Source organism: Eucyclogobius newberryi, unplaced genomic scaffold (assembly GCF_026437365.1).
Source record: "Eucyclogobius newberryi isolate DKJ021-1_F unplaced genomic scaffold, fEucNew1.0.hap1 SCAF_15, whole genome shotgun sequence".
NCBI classification, from domain to species: domain Eukaryota; kingdom Metazoa; phylum Chordata; class Actinopteri; order Gobiiformes; family Gobiidae; genus Eucyclogobius; species Eucyclogobius newberryi.
The window spans coordinates 16,678,613-16,697,369 of NW_027315779.1; the positions used below are offsets into that span (position 1 = coordinate 16,678,613).

Sequence of the window (18,757 nt, forward strand, 5' to 3'; positions counted from 1 at the left end):
ACATTGCTCCAGTGATGGTGGATTAACATGGATCAGATCATTGTTAATCCCCACGACCTGTAAAATCCCGACCTCACAGATGGGAAAGAAAACATCCGATCAGAAACGAGCAGGCTTCCTTACCATAACCAATGTGCATAAGTAAACACTGGCTATGTTTACATGCACACCTAAAGCTGACTTTCATTTGATTATTTAAATTACTTTAAACTACAAAATTTGACCATGATTAGAAATAAATAAGATGTTTCTGCTGTTTACACATTATTTTAATATTCATAATTTTATATCTGAAAAGAATCTGTGCATTTAATCACAACCAGGGACAAAATAAAAGTCATGAACCAACCGATTGTGTCCAGGGGTCTCATTTATACAACATGGAATTCTTAATAAAAGGTGTGTGTACTGACAAAACAGAAACTCTAAATGTTCATCTCTCTTAGCAGATTATCTTCTGCCTCACCTTTGTGCTGATGCACAAAGTTCAGCATTTTTTGACCAAACCACTCATTTTAGGTAAAGTTTTCTTTTTATAAATCCCAAACTTAACGTAGAAAGTGACGTATGTAGAATTTTCGTACATACACATGCTTTATAAATGAGACCTCAGGGGCTTTAGTCCAATTATCTGTGATGTTTTGTTGAATATAGAGTAAACTAAACCCTTTTCATAGTCAAGCCTAGCCTAATTATTATGCATTTATCCTTTACTCTTAGAAAACTTGTGGCTGGAAATAGTAACAAATAGCATGTACTGTAGCTACATTATTTTCTATTTTATGAATACACTAAAATGATCACACCTTACTATTACTAATTTTATGGCAACTTACCTTCCAACAACAGCTGCCTCATCGTGGACTTTAAGTGTTACTATACAAATTAAACTAAATTGATTTAAGGCTGTTTTGCAGACAGTAGGTCAAATTTAACCTGACAACCAGAAGCAATTAAATGCCTGCTGCTCCTCTTCCGTCTGCTGCTCCTCTTCCGCCTGCTGCTCCTCTTCCTCTTCCGCCTGCTGCTCCTCTTCCGTCTGCTGCTCCTCTTCCTCTTCCGCCTGCTGCTCCTCTTCCGTCTGCTGCTCCTCTTCCGTCTGCTGCTCCTCTTCCTCTTCCGCCTGCTGCTCCTCTTCCTCTTCCGCCTGCTGCTCCTCTTCCGTCTGCTGCTCCTCTTCCGCCTGCTGCTCCTCTTCCGTCTGCTGCTCCTCTTCCTCTTCCGCCTGCTGCTCCTCTTCCTCTTCCGCCTGCTGCTCCTCTTCCGTCTGCTGCTCCTCTTCCGCCTGCTGCTCCTCTTCCGCCTGCTGCTGCGATGTAAAATCTCCCGCCAGATTTCGACAGTTACAACATACACCCACAGAACTGATGTCGGAATGTGATTGGTCATATGAACCTGTTGCTGTCTTTTCATTGGTTAAACGCTTTTCAAGAGTCGTCACTGATTGGTCAAGGTGCGGCTTGAGTTTGATGTAAATAACCGGTCTTTGACTAGTTGGCGCCTCAGTTTGAGATTCAACTGCGATCGTGTCCTCTCTTCTCTAGCTTAAGTAGCTATAAACTGGACCTTTTCTCGTTTTTCAACAAAGAACAGCCGCGTATAGTCTGTGGGAACAACCGTAATATTGGAAAAATGCACGTCCTAAAGCGAGGTAAGGAGCGGATGCGTGAAAGGATTCCGTGTGCAAAACTATTGTGCATTTATTGTAATTGAACTAAAACTGCTTCACTGACGACATTCGATAATACAGGGTTTTTTTCTGTGTATCGTGTTTAATAAACTTTTATTGTGTTTTTGTTTGGCTTACATTTTCGAATTGAGCACCTAACAAAGACAAAGGTCCGCTTTTGTTCATATTTCTCGTTCACAGAAGTCTTTGATTAGTGTATATTATGTACATGGTTATAATCCAGGTGAATTATGATTGTATATGATTGTGTTATTATCCACAGATGATTAAAAAGTGAGCTACTTAGTTGACACTTTTGGTGTTCGAGTGTTGGCGCGAAGCTGCAGCCTCTTTGTTGTTGTAACAGGTTGGACAGGTGTCATATCTTGAGGATTATTGTTTATTGATTATTGACAGTTCAGTTTTTTCCCCCCTTGTTCAATTTAAAAAAATACACATTTTGTAATCTTTAACCACCTTTTGTTTATCACCTAGTTTTTAAGTTTCCTTCACACAATATCTCACATTTCAGATGGACGTAAGGAAGCAGTTTGTTTTGACAAAATTACTTCTCGCATCCAGAAGCTTTGCTATGGGCTCAATGTTGACTTTGTGGACCCGGTAAGTTAGATTTAAGTTAAGTTGAAACACTGACATGTACACCAATAATCTGAGCTTCATTTAATTTCTGGAGTTGTTAAAGTTGTGTCAACGTTGTGGCATGTAATATCTATATCACGTGCCAATAATAAGATCTCCAGTTATCGTTTCATTTTATTGGCCATGTAGATGTTGCCTCTGACAATAGCATAGCATTCAGTCAGTATTTTTTCAGTAAACGTGTTAAAACATGTATTTTTAAATGTATTAAATGACAAATACTGTAGACATTTTACTTTCCACTGTTATTAGGCAGTTGGGTTAGTTTTTTTCCTTCCATTTTCTAGTATAAACTAACCGTTTACTCAATAGTAAGATTTTGCACTTCTTCAAAACAACATTCACAATATTACGATAACCTGCCCACCTCTACATCAGAGTCTAGCATTAAAACCTGACTTCTTTCAGGCTCAGATCACTATGAAGGTGATCCAGGGGCTGTACAGTGGAGTGACCACTGTGGAGCTGGACACGCTGGCAGCCGAGACCGCGGCTACACTGACCACCAAACACCCGGACTACGCCATCCTTGCTGCACGCATCGCCGTGTCCAATTTGCACAAAGAGACCAAGAAAGTATTCAGTGGTATGTATAGATGTCTGGGTGTTATTGCTTCGATCACGTGACTAACATTCAGGACCATTTCAGACGTGATGGAGGATTTATACAACTATGTTAATCCACTGAATAAACGTCATTCTCCCATGATTTCAAAGGACACATTGGACATCATTCTTGAGAACAAAGCAGTGAGAGAACTTAACTTATTTCATTTATTTTGTCATAGCAAATCTGCTTCTAACGTACTGTTCAATTGCGTAGCGTCTCAACTCGGCCATAATTTATGACAGAGACTTTACAAACAACTTCTTCGGCTTTAAGGTAACAACTACTCCATATTTTGTATAATTCCCAGCAATCCTTAACTAAGTATAAATGCATGATGTATTCTTTTTTTTTATTGTAGACTTTGGAAAGATCCTACCTTCTAAAAATCAATGGCAAAGGTCAGTAAAGACAAGTAAACCAAAAGGCAGTCTATCTGGATATAATGGCTCATGTTAATATTGTTCCTCTTTTGTTGTGCAGTTGCCGAGAGGCCGCAGCATATGCTCATGAGAGTGGCTGTTGGAATTCATAAACAAGACGTGGAAGCAGCCATCGAAACCTACAACCTGCTCTCAGAGAAATGGTTCACTCACGCCTCGCCAACACTTTTCAACGCTGGCACCAACAAGCCTCAGCTTTCCAGGTAAGTGCTGCTATCTAACAATTTGAACATTTTAAGGACAACTTTTACTAACGTTCTTCTAAATATCAAACAGTTGTTTCCTTTTGGCGATGAAGGATGACAGCATTGATGGCATTTATGATACCTTGAAGCAGTGTGCTCTTATCTCCAAATCCGCTGGGGGCATTGGAATAGCTGTGAGCGGCATCAGAGCCACAGGCAGCTACATTGCTGGCGTATGTTATATAGACCACAATCCATGGCAACCATCGTTTTTGGGTATTAACTTTTTCAACATCTGATCCCTTTCAGACTAATGGGTGTTCAAATGGACTAGTCCCCATGTTGCGAGTGTACAACAACACAGCTCGCTATGTTGACCAAGGAGGAAACAAGGTGAGATTTCATTCTAAATTTCATTTGATAATTTAATTAAAAGACAATTGCAGAAAAGCAGAGCAAACAGAACACCGCTCCCACAGTATAAAAAATACTTTTTTCACCCCTCATAATCTCTTGACAGACCCTTGTTTGCACTTCAGTACATTTAATCATCATTTAATTCTTACCTAATGAGAGGGCAGATAACATCCATTTACTTGCAGTATCTTTCTTCTAATTACCAATAAAATGATTGACATCCAATAAAATGATTGACATCTTTTAGATGTCAGACTTTATAACAAAAACTGTTAGTACTGAACACTCGCAATACTGACCTAACCTAATACTGATGTGCAATTCTGTCATATGTGCAATTGCTGTTGGAATTCATGTGCAATTACTGTGAAATTCATGTGCAATCTATGTACCGTCGTGACACATATTCATGTGCAATTACTGTCGGGATCACATGGTGATCAATGGTATTTATTTGTCTATGGGAGTTTTTATTTATTTATAGGAGATCTTCTACTGAAAGTGTTTTTCAGACTTCCTATAAGTGATCTGTTCTTCTGTATCTACCTCTGTATCTACCTGCGTTGCACCAATGAAATTTCCCCATGTGGGACAATAAAGGAATATCTTATCTTATCTAATCTTAGCCATAATTTTTCACCTTTTTGTATATGCAGTTTCCTCCATGTATAAAGCACACAAGAATAACCTTGGGTCCAACATCAATTGCTAAGACATGATTTTGTTATTGTATCCCTTTATCTGTTTACCCAGAACAGCACATTTTTTTTACAATAACACATCCAATGAACCAGTATTCCATTTTGGAGGGCTATTCCCATTTATACCTATTGAGATGCTGGTGCTGCATACAGTAAATTTGCATTAACCCATTTGGACTTTAAACTTGAGTGTGAAGCGTCCATTACTAGATTATGGTTTGTGCAAAGGTGCACACACCCCTTCAGACCTCCTCAATTCTTCTAATCTAAAAGACACATTTAATGTTTTCTGCTCATGTGTTTAGAGACCTGGGGCCTTCGCAATTTACCTCGAGCCATGGCATTTTGATGTGTTTGAGTTTCTTGACTTAAAGAAAAACACTGGTAAAGAGGAGCAGAGAGCTCGAGATCTGTTCTTTGGTCTGTGGATTCCAGATCTTTTCATGAAGAGAGTGGAAATCAATGGGGTGAATACGACAAACCGTACATAAAGAAATAAGGTTTTTTAAAGATTTTTTTTTAGACTCAATTAACAAATTCTTCTCTTTGAAAGGATTGGTCACTTATGTGCCCTAATGAATGCCCAGGCCTGGAGGAGTGTTGGGGAGAAGAGTTTGAGAAACTTTACACTCTGTAAGTTTATGATTACAAAAATGCGTTTAAACTAAGTTTATGCTTAATCATAATTTTTTACAAACATTTTGTAGATACGAGAAGGAAGGCAGGGCTAAGCGTGTTGTGAAGGCCCAGCAACTGTGGTATGCCATTATTGAGTCGCAGACGGAGACGGGGACACCTTACATGCTCTACAAAGATGCCTGTAATGGGAAGAGTAACCAGCAGAATCTAGGCACCATCAAATCCAGCAACCTGTGCACTGAGATTGTAGAGTACACAAGCAAAGACGAGGTTAATAATACTCTCCTCTACAACTAATGCCAAAAAGTAAATAACATTTATTGATCATTTTGTAACGTTTTTAAATTTAAATTGTAGGTTGCAGTGTGTAATCTGGCATCCATTGCTCTCAACATGTACGTTACGCCTGAAAGAACATTTGACTTCAAAAAGCTAGCATCTGTAACTAAAGTCATTGTCAAGAATTTGAACAAGATTATTGACATTAACTACTATCCTATTCCTGAGGTAATTTAAGCTTGTTTGGCTTTGATAAATATGTGTATTCTATTTTGTGTAGTTCATCTTATATATTTTGTTCTAGGCTCGGAGGTCTAACATGCGCCACAGACCTATAGGGATTGGTGTTCAGGGTCTTGCTGACGCCTTCATTCTCATGCGTTATCCATTTGAAAGTGAAAAGGCTCAGCATCTCAACATTCAGATATTCGAGACCATTTATTATGCTGCTTTGGAGGCCAGCTGTGAACTAGCGGCCCAAGATGAACCTTATGAAACATATGCTGGCTCTCCTGTCAGCAAAGGAGTGAGTAACTTTCACAGCAGCTAATATTGACCGAGATTCTGTTATCTGGTATATTTGTAATTGAAACGTGTCTTGTTCCAGATCCTTCAGTACGATATGTGGAACAAAACACCAACAGATCTATGGGACTGGGCAGCGCTGAAGCAGAAAATTGCCAAGTAAGTCATTAACATTTCTGGCAGTAATAACCTGGACAGCAGTTCTTATTAGGCATGTAACCATTTTTCCATCCACCTCATCTTCTGCCTGATAATTCACAGGCATGGTGTGAGGAACAGCCTGCTCCTGGCCCCAATGCCCACAGCCTCCACCGCCCAGATCCTAGGCAACAATGAGTCCATTGAGCCCTACACCAGCAACATTTACACTCGCAGGGTACTTTCAGGGGAGTTTCAGGTCAGTGCCAGATTAACTAAATGGCTTTAGTCTAAGGTGACCCTGAAAGACGTTTTCAGTCATGTTTTTACATACTTCTATGCCTCAGATTGTGAATCCTCACCTGCTTAAAGACCTCACTGAAAAAGGGCTGTGGAGTGATGAAATGAAAAACCAACTTATTGCTAATAATGGATCTATCCAGGTAACTTCCTAAAATATATAAATGTTGAATTAAACAATCAAGGAAATTAGTCAATATTATACCAATTTTCCTGATCACAGGATATCGAGGAGATTCCTAATGACTTAAAGGAGCTCTATAAAACAGTTTGGGAAATCTCACAAAAGATGGTCCTCAAGATGGGGGCCGACCGTGGCGCTTACATTGACCAGAGCCAGTCTCTTAACATTCACATTGCAGAACCAAATTATGGCAAACTCTCAAGTATGCACTTCTATGGGTGGAAGTTGGTAAGTTATTTCAACATGGGAACTTGAAAATGTAAATATATTGGCATTGATGTGTTTAACATGTTGTGCAGGGTCTAAAAACTGGCATGTATTATCTGCGCACAAAGCCTGCTGCCAATCCCATTCAGTTCACGCTGAACAAAGAGAAACTTAAGGAGGCCCAGGCAGTGAAGAGCAGTGAGGAGGAGACCAGGGAGAAGAACACTGCTGCGATGGTCTGTTCACTCGCAAATAAGGACGAGTGCCTCATGTGCGGCTCCTAAGCACTTTGACACAACCACGTATTCACCAGCTTTTACATGTGTTTTTAAATTGCTACTTATTTAATGTATCATGATATGTGTTTAGTATAGAATGCTATGAATGAAAATATCCTTTGTTGTTTTTTACTTTGTCTGGGAAATTAAATGTTTAATACAAATAGTCGTTTCTTTTCTTGTCTTATCATCAGCAATCCGTCTGCTTAGTGTTCATACATTTCTTTTCCGGTGTTGAGATCCCATGTACTGTGGGACAGATGATGCTGCAGGTGACAAATTAATGAAGTAAAGTGTCTGTGCAGCAGGCCTCGTGGGGCTGAAGTGAAACAAGCTGAGGCCTGTCACTTATGCACACAGAAACACCCGTGCTCACCGGTGATGCTACATTACATTGAAGATATTTCAATGTTTTCTCTTCAACAAAAGTCTGAACTAACCTAAAGGTGCAGTATGTAACTTTCCTGATGGAGGGTCCAACACTTGCATGCATTTTTATTGCTTAAAAACATTATCTGCTTGTCTCCATGTTTAATGCCATACTGTGGAACATTTCCAGGCAACACAACATCCAAGGAAATAAACTCCATAAAAGTTACAGCGTGCACCTGTGAGATAAAAGCCTGGCAAGTAATACATAATATGACTATTACAAAAAAAGGTATTTCCTCATCAAATGTATTTAAAATTATGTAAAATATTGTGTTTCATTAAAAAACATTATCAATGGGTGTAGGAAGGGTGATCAAAGTACTGCTGTTCATTACGTGAGTAAAAGTATAGATACACCTGGTCAAATATAACTACAATACAGTATACGTTAAAGTAGCTCAGTCAAATAATTACATTATTAAAGTACTGAAGTATTCGCAGATCTGGTCTTTTTTTGGCTTGAAAATATTTTTTTAAAACAGTGAGCGCCTTCTAAAGATAAGATGCAAATTGCCTGGTTCATTCCAGTATATAACATTTTGATAAATTATGTAGAAGATTAGACTAGAAAGACATATTTGGTTGGTACATTGGAAAAGGGAATTCAATCATTGTTAAAATTGTAGATATTAACACCTAAACTCAATTAAAGCCAAGTTACAAGAAAAACAAGGACATAGTGCCCAGAACCTGTGCAGGGGGAACCCTTTGTTGTGAGTCTGCCAGCATCTTTGAGCTTTGCGAGTCTTTAAATGGGAACAGAACTTTGTACTTTGAGTAGTCTTCTTTTCAATTTTTGTTTATTTTTAGAAATGTAGTGGAGTAGAAAGTACTGAATTCATCTTTCAAATTTTCAAATGTAGTGGCGTGAATAATAAGTACTCAATTCCAATAGTAAAGTACAGACCCTCAAAAACTGTTACTTACTAATACTAGAAGTACATTTAGTTAGTTACTGACCATGTCTGCACAACAGCATTGGAATTCTAAAATAAAATTGTTTAAGTTCAGTCAAAGTTAAATAAAAGTTGTTCTCTTTTGCACTAAAACATAATGACCATCTGAATGGTGGAAGTGATTGAAGTCACTCGAACTGTCCCAATACACTGTTGGATCTACAGCTTACGACTTGTAACAAACTACAGAAGTACAAGTGCTGAGTACAAGGAGGTTCTGCCTAAACACGCACACTACATCACAGGTCCACACCTCAGGGACTCGGACTCGAGGCTTAAACCCGTGTTCATTCATTGTCCCAACTGATTTGAGGTAAGGAACTCAAAATCCCTCGGCTGTTTGCTAACTTGGACCACAAACTCTCTTAATCGCTACATCCCCCTCCTGCGACCCGAAGCCTGTATCCTGAGAGCTGCTGCTGCCTGTTGGAGACGAGACCCCTGTTTTAGACCCAGGTTTGGCGGCACTTTCCTCTGGGATCTGTTCAAACTTTCGGCCTCTCATCCATTTGGGCTCTGCACTTTTGTTCTGTGCTTCCAAGTCTTTAAATCTGTTTACAAGCTGTTTGGTGCCAGCCTGTGCCTCTTTTTGGAGATCAATGTTTTCCTGGAATGGCTCCTTCTCTTCTTCCGGGATGACATCAGCTTTGATCAGATAACTTGACCCTGCTGTGGTCTCCTCTTTCGATTCCTGGTCAGTATTTTCATTTTCATCAATGTGGGTGTAATCGTTCTTGTCTTTACTTTCCTTTGCTCTGCCTTCCTCCATCTCCACCACCTCACTCTCTGTAGCCTTGGATTGATTGTCTTCCACGGGTTCCACGCCCGTCTCTGTTTTTTCTTTGTTTCCATCGTCTTGGTGCACTACTACTTTTAGAGATGAGGCCTTATCTTCTGGCTTACTGTTGAAACCTCTGAAGTTGTTCTTGGCGCCGATGATGTATTTTCCAAGGAAAGATGAGCCATCTTTTGAGGCGGTATCGCTGACGGTGTGTCCATCTTCAATCAGAAGCTGTTGCACCACTTTCATGTCAGTGTGTAACCTGCCCACAGCTTTGTTCAGCTCAGTGATACGATTCCCAATGTCTGAAAAAGTATATATGCACATTAGAGAAACATTTCTTATCAAATGTAACGCCTTGCTCGACTCTTTGTATTCTAGTACTTTACTTTTCAATGCCATTTTCTGTATAAAACTAGTCTGTCAAATTATAATAAATTAAACAATAAATTACATGATACACCCATCATAGAGGTCAACAAAATGGGGATTTTTTTAAACCCCATATCTTATGTTTCTATTGTTTTCAGATCCTCGAATGTGATTATTGATAATCTCAGATCGGGGGCAAGAGCCAGAATCTTCCATTGATTACATTGTATTTTGCATGAAATATCTAATAGGTACATTCACAAATAAGTAATCTGATTCTATTAGTGACAAGACTCACTAACTTTAACTGTATTACAACTAAATCTGCATTTTAACAGTTCATTTTGGCTTTTTGACTAATTTTGAATGCCCCCATCTGTATTAAATGTCATTGGTCTACAGCAATAGTTACCTTTCCTCTTGGTCTCCTCAAACTCTCTTCGCGCTGATTCAATGTAACGCTGCACCAAAGCGCCGATCACTTGCTGTCTATACGGTAGCTGGCCATCGTCTGAGCTCTTATCACTAGTCTAATGGGACAAAACGTGACAGAATATGAGACACTTGTCAAACATCAATGATAAGATATGCCTTTATTGTCCACACAAGGGGAAACATTAACTGAACTCAAATATTTACTCACAATAATTGGGGGATAACTGCTGCTGGAATTAGATGTGCAGCAGCAGCAAAGTCGCTTAAAAATTCCCCTGAAAAAGTAATAGAGTAAATGTTAAATGCAAATAAGCAGAATTACGTTTTTATGAGCGCACCTAAGGATGTAGAAGCAGGCTTTAGGTGATGGGATGACATTGAAGGGAACCGGCATTGTTAGGCCCTCTCTGAAGTAGCTAAGGTACAGTTTTGACCTGGCAAACTTCCACTCCACGTCTGCATCATCCTGAGGAAATGTTTTACAAGTCATTGGCATATTATCCAAATTAATTAGGAATAAAAGCAAATACACCTACCTCAATTTTCTGGAAGGAGTTGGTGATCATAGCAATCAGCATATTGAGAAGTACAATGACAATGACGAGGGTAAAGATGCCGTACAGAACCCTCCCGACAAACTCTGCCAACACAAACTGAGGCATGTCCACATACTCCTGGTTGGCCACTCCAAACATGGTCCAGAACAGGAAGTGAAATGTCTCGTTAAACCTGAAAACGTACACATTTACATGATCAACTCCGAAATGGCTGCTGATATTTGGTTGTGAGATAGTTCTCCCTGTGAAAACGACAATCTTTACCTGCCCAGATGTGGGGAGATGACATATGGTACATAAATATTATTGATGCCACAGAGGAAAGCTGTTCCAATGATCATCAGTATAAACATAAATCTGAAAAAGAGACAGCAATTACTTTCTTTATCAACCGTAACACTTCATTCCTGCGTATAATTACTAACAATGCAATTTAGACATTGTGAAAATTGCTTTACATTACCTCATCATATCGTCAATCATTTTGCCAATGGAGATCTGTAATGTTCCCAGAGACTCGTGGGCTGGCAGGATGTAAGCCAGTCGAGTGAAGCTGAGCATGCTTGTGACGGCAAACAGCACCTCCGAGATGAGCTGTGGGTCCTCCTGGTGCCAGTCATTGCGCACTGAAACGTGTGAGTAGATCCAAATACTCAGGGATCAAGGATATGGCAATATACTATGCTTCTTCAGAGAGCTCACGCTTCACTCTGATTGATTAAATTCACTTGTCACTCATTTAGAGCCTGACGACCAATAAGAGGAGTGGGCGGTGGAAATGAACCTGCTTGAGTCAGTGTTCGAGCGCCGAGATTCAGTTCACTAAAACACAATATAACCATCTCCTCGAAGACGGAGATCACAATTCAATTTGATCCGTCATGACATAATCTGTGATAATATCAATATTTTTGGTATTATCTTGATAAAAAATGTATTGAACAATCCATAAAGAATGTGAAAAATGTGCCTGTAAATGTCTCGGTTCAAATATTGTATAATAATTATAATAACGTAAATGGGCCGTAAAATGAACCATAGAAGTGCAGACATTTCACTTTCACTATACCATTATTAACCATTATATGGAAGATTACAGTAGATGTTTCAGTCCCTTTTGAGGTAATTACAATAGTTTTAATTATATATGAGACTCAATTCTAATTTTGCATACCTCCAAAACATCAATTGGGATGTTATCCTTTTTTGATACAACTCTACTTTTCATATTGCCCACCCCTACGATCAGGAGAGACCAATAACCACTGACAGGTAAAGGGAATAAAACAATCTTGTGGACAGAATGCAGCACGAGTTATTGCATTATGATAAGGTAAAGTGGATATGCACCGTTGGACTATTAAGTCAGATCATCTCAAAACCTGCAGCGCAAATGTTTTGATATTTATGATGTGGCCTGAACATTTAAACTCACCAGTTTGGGTGAAGTAGATGCACTCGTTTGATTGGCTGTTGTCATGACAGAGGAAGTATCCTTTGAGCATAATGACGACCCGCAGTGCAAATGAAGCCAGATACATACTGAGCACCATCATGTCCAGGCAATTCCACCAGTCCAAGAAGTAACTACGCAAGCCTTCGATCCACACTTCCTTACACTCATACCAGAAAAATCCTGCAAGATAGCAATTCAAATTTATAATAAAAAGGCGTGGTTTCTCAGAGTTGCTATAATGGAGCACACGGAGAGATAACATACCGACCACCCACACCATGTGAAAAGAACTGTGAAGAAGGTTTTGCTGCCTGGAGGCAAACTTGTCTCTGTACATTTCCATGATTATAGACTCTCCCAGCAACGTGATGAGGAACCACAGATATGACGCAGAGTGCAGGAGGAACTTGATGACGGGAATTTTGATTATTTTTCCAACCTGCGATCATACAGTCAGTTTGAGACAAAACATTTTTACACTCTTTCTTTATTATTCCCCTCATCTATTGTTCCACATAAGCCACCACCGAGATCATAATGTATTTTCATTTTCTACAGATTGTAGTTCCTAGCCTAGCGGTTCTTAAAGATAATATTTGGCTTTCCGAGTACCATCATCAGATTGAAACCCAAACTTCATCAAGCCTAAATTGGAGCTAAATGTGATCTACACATATGTAATGTAATAATCCACATATTAAAGGCCATAATAGTTAATGACAAGGCCAAATACCAGTAGGTTTAATAGCACCATGGTGGTTAAACACACCTATATCTCTCTAAGATCATTGTATTTTAGCTTTGAAAGTTACCTTAGACTTTGGTGCAATCCAGTAAACAAGACACAAGAAGGGCATTGTGAGGAAGATCCCCACGGACACAAACAGTTTCCAGGTCGTCCTGCTGCCTCTCCAGCCCGACAGGTGCCCACACCAGATTGACGACAGCACCTGCTGGCAGATCGGATGGGCCACAAACTGCAACAAACACACACAGGCAGGTAAAGCATAAGAAGAATCAGTGACGTTTTTACTTCAGTTTGACTAAAGATACCTGCTTCTGGTTGTAGTTGACAGCGAGTCGGAGGCGGGACAGGTTGGGTATTCCCTCCTCAAAGGCTTGTTCATCCAGGGCGTCTTGGCTCTCGTCCCCGCAGCTGTTCAGGATGGTGGTCACCTCACTCTGGTTTCGACACATTCCCAGTAATTCTTCAGCAAACTCCTGGCAAAGCTCCTCCAGGCTGAGGTACTGAGGCTTGACAAGAAGGATCACCATCATCACTGCTTTAATAATCTCATCGCACATGGGTCAAATATGGAAGTGGGCAAACCTTGAACTCCGGCTCCTTCTGGGAGAGCATACGCAGCTCCTTGCTCAGGCTGAAGGCACACAGCATGGCGTCATCTGAGGTGATGGACAGGTAGGCTCGGCTGGCGATGCCACGGTAGGTGTTTATCCGAGACAGGGAGAACTTGAGCAGGTCGTACTGGCGCCCGTTTCGACACTCCAGACAGGCACAGGAAATCTTGTGAGGCCAAGGAATCCCGTGGCCCTTCTGTGTCAGCATGGTCACTATGTCATACAAGTCCTTCTGACAGGCCAAGGTCAAAGGGGTCACACCGGGGGCAAACTGGGAGTTGTCAATAGAGTGGTCAAAGATGGCTTGGGAGAAGGAGCGTACATCCATCTTGTTTCCCTTCTCCTGATCCAGTCGGTCTAAGAGGCGCTTCACCACTCGGGGCTGGTTGGTGTCCACAGCCACAAGCAGTGCCTCATGGATTTGCCTAAAATCAAACTTGACCCCCTGTAAGAGAGCATCCATAGCGTCCTCATTGCCCAGGCGGATAGACAGGTTCAGGGCCTCCCTCCAGAGTCGATCCTCGGACTCATCGAGCTGCCGGATGATCCCGTCTCCCGTCTTCAGGAGCCCACACAACAGCTCGATCTTGCCCTCCTGGATCGCACTGAGCAGCTCTGGAGGAAAGCGCATCTTCTTGTTCATGATCTCCCGCCATTGCTCTGGCTACAAAAGTAAAAACCGAGATCATCAACTATGCAGAAAAGCAAAACATTTTAAAGGACCAATTAAATAGTATTAAGCTAATATAGAAAATATAAAAGAGTCTACAATTTTTTTTCAATATTAATAAATTAAATTGACTTACTGTGAGATTCTCCATTCCTTCCAATACGTATTATTCAAACTCTTAAATAACTATGCAAATAATTCTCAGAAAAGATGAGATAATAACACATCTGCTATTTTGTGCTCCTCTGATGGAGGTGATAGGAAAGATGTAGAAGGTTCTTCATTGAGAGGACGCCCCGCTGTCCTGTGATCATGTGCGACGGCTGACTACATGATTTCTGAACACACAAATTCAATAACACATTTGACTTTCCCATGGGCCACAGCCAATTAAAAAGTAACCAGTTCAAATGTGTCATGCTTGGCTGGGACTATACCATACTGTTTCTTCATTGAGGAGAAACGAAGTGCCGCCTCCCCATTGGAGACAGTGGCTTGGGATAATTAAATGGGCCGTTACTGAACAAGCAGCAGCTGTACTCGGCTCCCACAGGACACAGGAGTTCAAGGCCGGGGAAAAACAAGGAGCCTCAAGCAACCGATGATTTGTATTATTTTTTTCCTCTATATCACATATAAATTTAATTTAGCAATATATGTTAAAATATTTTTGATTGCAGTAAACATTTTTATACCATAACAAAATATTGAATGAATATAAACAACTAGTGACACACATGATAGATCTCCAAGAGATGCAATATTATAATAATACAAACAACAAACAAAAAACACATTTTATCGCATAAAGATTGATATACCACAAGGTATAATTTTGTATATTACTTTATTAAATACAATTTTAAAATACTGAAATGTAAGTTTGTGATAAAATGTGAATATATGATTATATTTCTGTGATGTATTTTATCTGCATAATAGTGATATTTTATCTGCATCATCAGTCTAAGAGAAGAACGGGTGTGTGACAAACTGCATTTGTTTGTGAAGGTATCATAAAGATGGGCCAAAGAATGTTGCCCCAGGGGGGGGAGTTGCACCCCCCTTGCAGGCTTTATCTCTACGGAAAAATACCAAGTGCCTTGATGTGAGGCTGACCAATGAGAAATGTGACCCGCCTATTCCAGAATATCTAATAAAACCAACCAGCATGGGAAAAAACAGTGTGAGACGCGGGGGTGAGACGCAGGAGGGTCAGCCAGGCTCCTTACAACTTTGTTCTCAATGTGTTAAGGAATAGCATCGGGTGTATGTCTCCATCTCATGATGGAGTTAATGGAGACGGCAGTCATGGAGCTGTTGATTTTGGAAATTTTGTCATTGAAGGCAAGGAGGAAAGAGTTGCAGAGGTCAGGGGAGGAGGGTGGAGTGATGTCCGGTGGCTGGAGCAGCTTGTTGACGGTGGAGAACAGGGTGCGAGGGCTCCGGTGGGAGCTGTTGATGAGGGTGGAGAGGTGGGCAGATTTGGCGGCTTGGAGAGCGTCACGGTAGGAGGAGATGTGTAATTTGAAAGCTTCGGCGTGGACGGTGAGGCGGGTTCTTTTGAGGAGTCGTTCGAGTTGGCGGCCAGTCTGCTTCATGGTGCGGAGTTCAGGGGTGTACCAGGGGGCGGGGTTGATGTATGAGACGGAGGAGGTTTTCCAGGGGGCTAGGGAGTCAAGGGAGTCGGAGAGGGTGGTGTTGAGCATGACAGCATAGTCGTCGGGGGAAGAGGGGGGGGAGTCAGGGGGGAAAGCAGAGGATATGAGCTGGGAGAGCGTGAGGGGGTTGACTGACTTGATATTGCGGTAGGTGATGGTGCGTTTTTTGGGGTTGTGGGGCGAGGGTAGGGGGGCAGAGAAAAGGATGCAGAGATGATCAGAGAGTGGGAAGGGGAGGGGGTGGGGCTTAGATATGGGTAGGAGAGAGGAACAGACTAAGTCCAGAGTGTGGCCTTTGGTATGGGTGGGGAAGTCAATATGTTGGGTGAGATGGAAGCAGTCCAGGAGAGAGAGGAAGTCGGATGTCAGTGGGGCGTTGGGGCAGTCAATGTGGATGTTGAAGTCACCAGTGAGTAGGAGGCGGGCAGAGAGAGAGGATGCGATGGTGAGGAGTTCAGACAATTCAGTGAGGAAAGAGGGGTGGGGCTTTGGGGGACGATAGATCAGGATAGCGGTGATAGAGTTGGGGAGGGAGAAGGCGAGGTATTCAAATGATGAGATGGATGGAAGGTTGAGGTTCAGTTCAGTGATGGATGTAGATTTTTTATGAATAACAGCAAGACCTCCCCCACGCCCGGAGAGGCGGGGTTTGGCAGTGTAAGTGTAGTTGGAGGGAGTGGCTTGGTTGAGAGCATAGAAGTCCAGGGGCTGTTGCCATGTTTCACAGAGGAGAAGCAGATCAATGTTATTGTCCAGTAGCAGTTCAGATATAACAGGTGATTTGTTGGCGAGGGAGCGGCAGTTCAGCAGTGCAAGGGAGATGGATGGGGGCGCGGAGATGGATGGGGGCGCAGGGGTGGGGGGGCGGAGGTTGCTGAGGTTGGCAGTGCGGCAGGTGGGGGTGACAGGGGGGCGAAAACTAGTCCAGAGTGAGGGGATAGGTGAGCCGTCGTTGGAGTGTTGGTTATGGGAGAGACCAGAGCCCCTGTGGATGTAGCGGGGCCGGCGAAGGATCCCAGCTGAGCTAGCTGCAGAGGCAGCAGCAGCTGGGAGACGGTGGTTATGGTTGAGGAGGTGAAGGTCAGCAGCGGTGTAGGTGAGTAGGCGAGAAGTTGGTGGAGCGGTGGCCTGGAGGCGTGGGAGTGATAGTCCGAGGAGGAGATGGAACGTAGCAGCAGATGAGAGTAATCCAGTTAGAATGTTGGCGGTGGCTAGAGGCTGGTTAACTAGAAGCTGGTGGGCAGAGAGTTGTGAAAAAGCAGCAGTGGACCGGGTGTTGAAGCTGATGGAGTGAGTGGCGTTGGTTGCCCCAGACCTTGTCTGCACGGCAGGGAGGCCCCGCGATACCATGACGGACCTCCGCAGGTGTTAAGCCAGCTGTTAGCTGGCGGCTAGGGCAGTAGATAGTCCAGGAGTGAGGGAGGAGATGAGCGATGGACGGTGCAGTAATGTCCGATGAAGTTAAGGAACAGGGATGTAGACAGAAGACAACACAGAGACGCGGGAACAAAACAAAACAATGGAAACGACTAACAAAACAAAGACGTTGGGACAGAAGCGGCAGTCCACATACCAGACGCCGGCGTTGCTCTAGCCCAATCAAGACGCATTTGAGTCCAGTTTTGTGACCAGATCGCCCCCGTCTGTGGAGCGGGGAAAGCAGAGAAACGGGGCTGTACCTTGGTTGTATGGGGCTGCTTTTCTCCGGGTGGAGCCGGTGCCCCGCTCTCCGTGTCTGCTCCTGTGGCGGGCTGGGGCCACACCTTCGCCCAGGTACAGACCTCCGGGGCGGCGGGTGCGGGAGCGCGGAGCCGGTGTTCGGGCACGGAAACGCCGGTGCAGCGGAGGAGAAGCGGCGCCGCTCGCTCGTGGTGCGTGCGGCTCGTGGTGGTGCGTGCCGCTCGTGGTGGAGCCGGTGTATCCCTTTTGTAGCCTATGTATCCCTTTTGTGGCCAGCCATGGTCATAACAAAGACCAGCATCACCCAGAACCATACCGCAGGGTCAAGGTCGAGAGGTTAGTGGACAGTCTGGTCCCAGTAGCACCTGATACTACGTATTTGATTCTATTGGGGTGTCCAGAGAGGTCCCTGACGAGAACTGACTGACCAGAGAGCAGTGGGTTTAAGGGCTTTCCGCTTGTACTTCTATATTTCCCATCACACCGCACACATTATAGACAAGATAAATTGTCTGTTTGTCAATTACAGAAATTAACCAATCTGACTCAAAATTTAGGACAGTAATGCTGTAGACATGTTGTGGGCCGAGAGAAAAGGAGTGGGTTCAATGTTGAGAAATGTGCATAACTTTTTGTGTGTAAAAGTGTCATTTTAACACCAATATGAAAGACATGTTGAAAACTGAAAAGAATAATATGTTTGGCATATGAGACAGTAGACTAATGCTTTGATAAACAGGAGGGAAATGTGATAAAATGTGAATATATGATTATATTTCTGTGATGTATTTTATCTGCACAATAGTGATATTTTATCTGCATCATTAGTCTAAGAGAAGAACGGGTGTGTGACAAACTGCATTTGTTTGTGAAGGTATCGTAAAGATGGGCCAAAGAATGTTGCCCCAGGGGGGGAGTTGCACCCCCCTTGCAGGCTTTATCTCTACGGAAAAATACCAAGTGCCTAGATGTGAGGCTGACCAATGAGAAATGTGACCCGCCTATTCCAGAATATCTAATAAAACCAACCAGCATGGGAAAAAACAGTGTGAGACGCGGGGGTGAGACGCAGGAGGGTCAGCCAGGCTCCTTACAACGGCTTGGCTGACAAAGTCCCCGCGTTTTCTCCCATGCATGCCACACAAATGTCTGATGTTTCTGTGTCG

The 18,757-nt window shown here is 42.5% G+C and overlaps 2 protein-coding genes across 2 annotated transcripts; one reads left to right on the top strand and one right to left on the bottom strand.

The window, feature by feature from the left end:
- The first annotated feature begins 1,498 nt into the window (after positions 1-1,498).
- Positions 1,499-7,303, top strand: LOC140360898 (ribonucleoside-diphosphate reductase large subunit-like). The gene is made up of 19 exons (XM_072446358.1): positions 1,499-1,651; positions 2,202-2,290; positions 2,738-2,915; positions 2,979-3,079; positions 3,153-3,212; positions 3,298-3,337; positions 3,420-3,582; positions 3,656-3,797; positions 3,874-3,957; positions 4,988-5,149; positions 5,236-5,315; positions 5,390-5,591; positions 5,679-5,828; positions 5,905-6,126; positions 6,208-6,284; positions 6,387-6,522; positions 6,611-6,706; positions 6,787-6,975; positions 7,047-7,303. The coding sequence occupies exons 1-19, from the start codon at positions 1,633-1,635 to the stop codon at positions 7,236-7,238; spliced, it is 2,382 nt and encodes a 793-aa protein (XP_072302459.1). The 5' UTR covers positions 1,499-1,632; the 3' UTR covers positions 7,239-7,303.
- Positions 7,304-8,703: 1,400 nt separating this feature from the next.
- LOC140360899 (short transient receptor potential channel 2-like) lies at positions 8,704-14,239 on the bottom strand. The gene is made up of 12 exons (XM_072446359.1): positions 13,552-14,239; positions 13,275-13,475; positions 13,034-13,198; positions 12,486-12,660; positions 12,201-12,401; positions 11,229-11,391; positions 11,030-11,122; positions 10,745-10,937; positions 10,547-10,674; positions 10,417-10,483; positions 10,186-10,303; positions 8,704-9,706 (listed from the first exon to the last, which is right to left on the bottom strand). The coding sequence occupies exons 1-12, from the start codon at positions 14,221-14,223 to the stop codon at positions 8,964-8,966; spliced, it is 2,919 nt and encodes a 972-aa protein (XP_072302460.1). The 5' UTR covers positions 14,224-14,239; the 3' UTR covers positions 8,704-8,963.
- Between the last annotated feature and the right edge of the window lie 4,518 nt (positions 14,240-18,757).

Excerpts from the sequence above, each read along its gene's own strand:
- LOC140360898 (XM_072446358.1), top strand. Across the intron at positions 3,080-3,152 it reads TCATTCTTGAGAACAAAGCA|CGTCTCAACTCGGCCATAAT; the intron begins GTGAGAGAACTT and ends TCAATTGCGTAG. Across the intron at positions 6,285-6,386 it reads CTGAAGCAGAAAATTGCCAA|GCATGGTGTGAGGAACAGCC; the intron begins GTAAGTCATTAA and ends GATAATTCACAG.
- LOC140360899 (XM_072446359.1), bottom strand. The coding sequence starts at position 14,223 with ATGAACAAGAAGATGCGCTTTCCTCCAGAGCTGCTCAGTGCGATCCAG. Across the intron at positions 12,661-13,033 it reads GGATTGCACCAAAGTCTAAG|GTTGGAAAAATAATCAAAAT; the intron begins GTAACTTTCAAA and ends GTATGATCGCAG. Across the intron at positions 12,402-12,485 it reads TCACATGGTGTGGGTGGTCG|GATTTTTCTGGTATGAGTGT; the intron begins GTATGTTATCTC and ends GCTATCTTGCAG.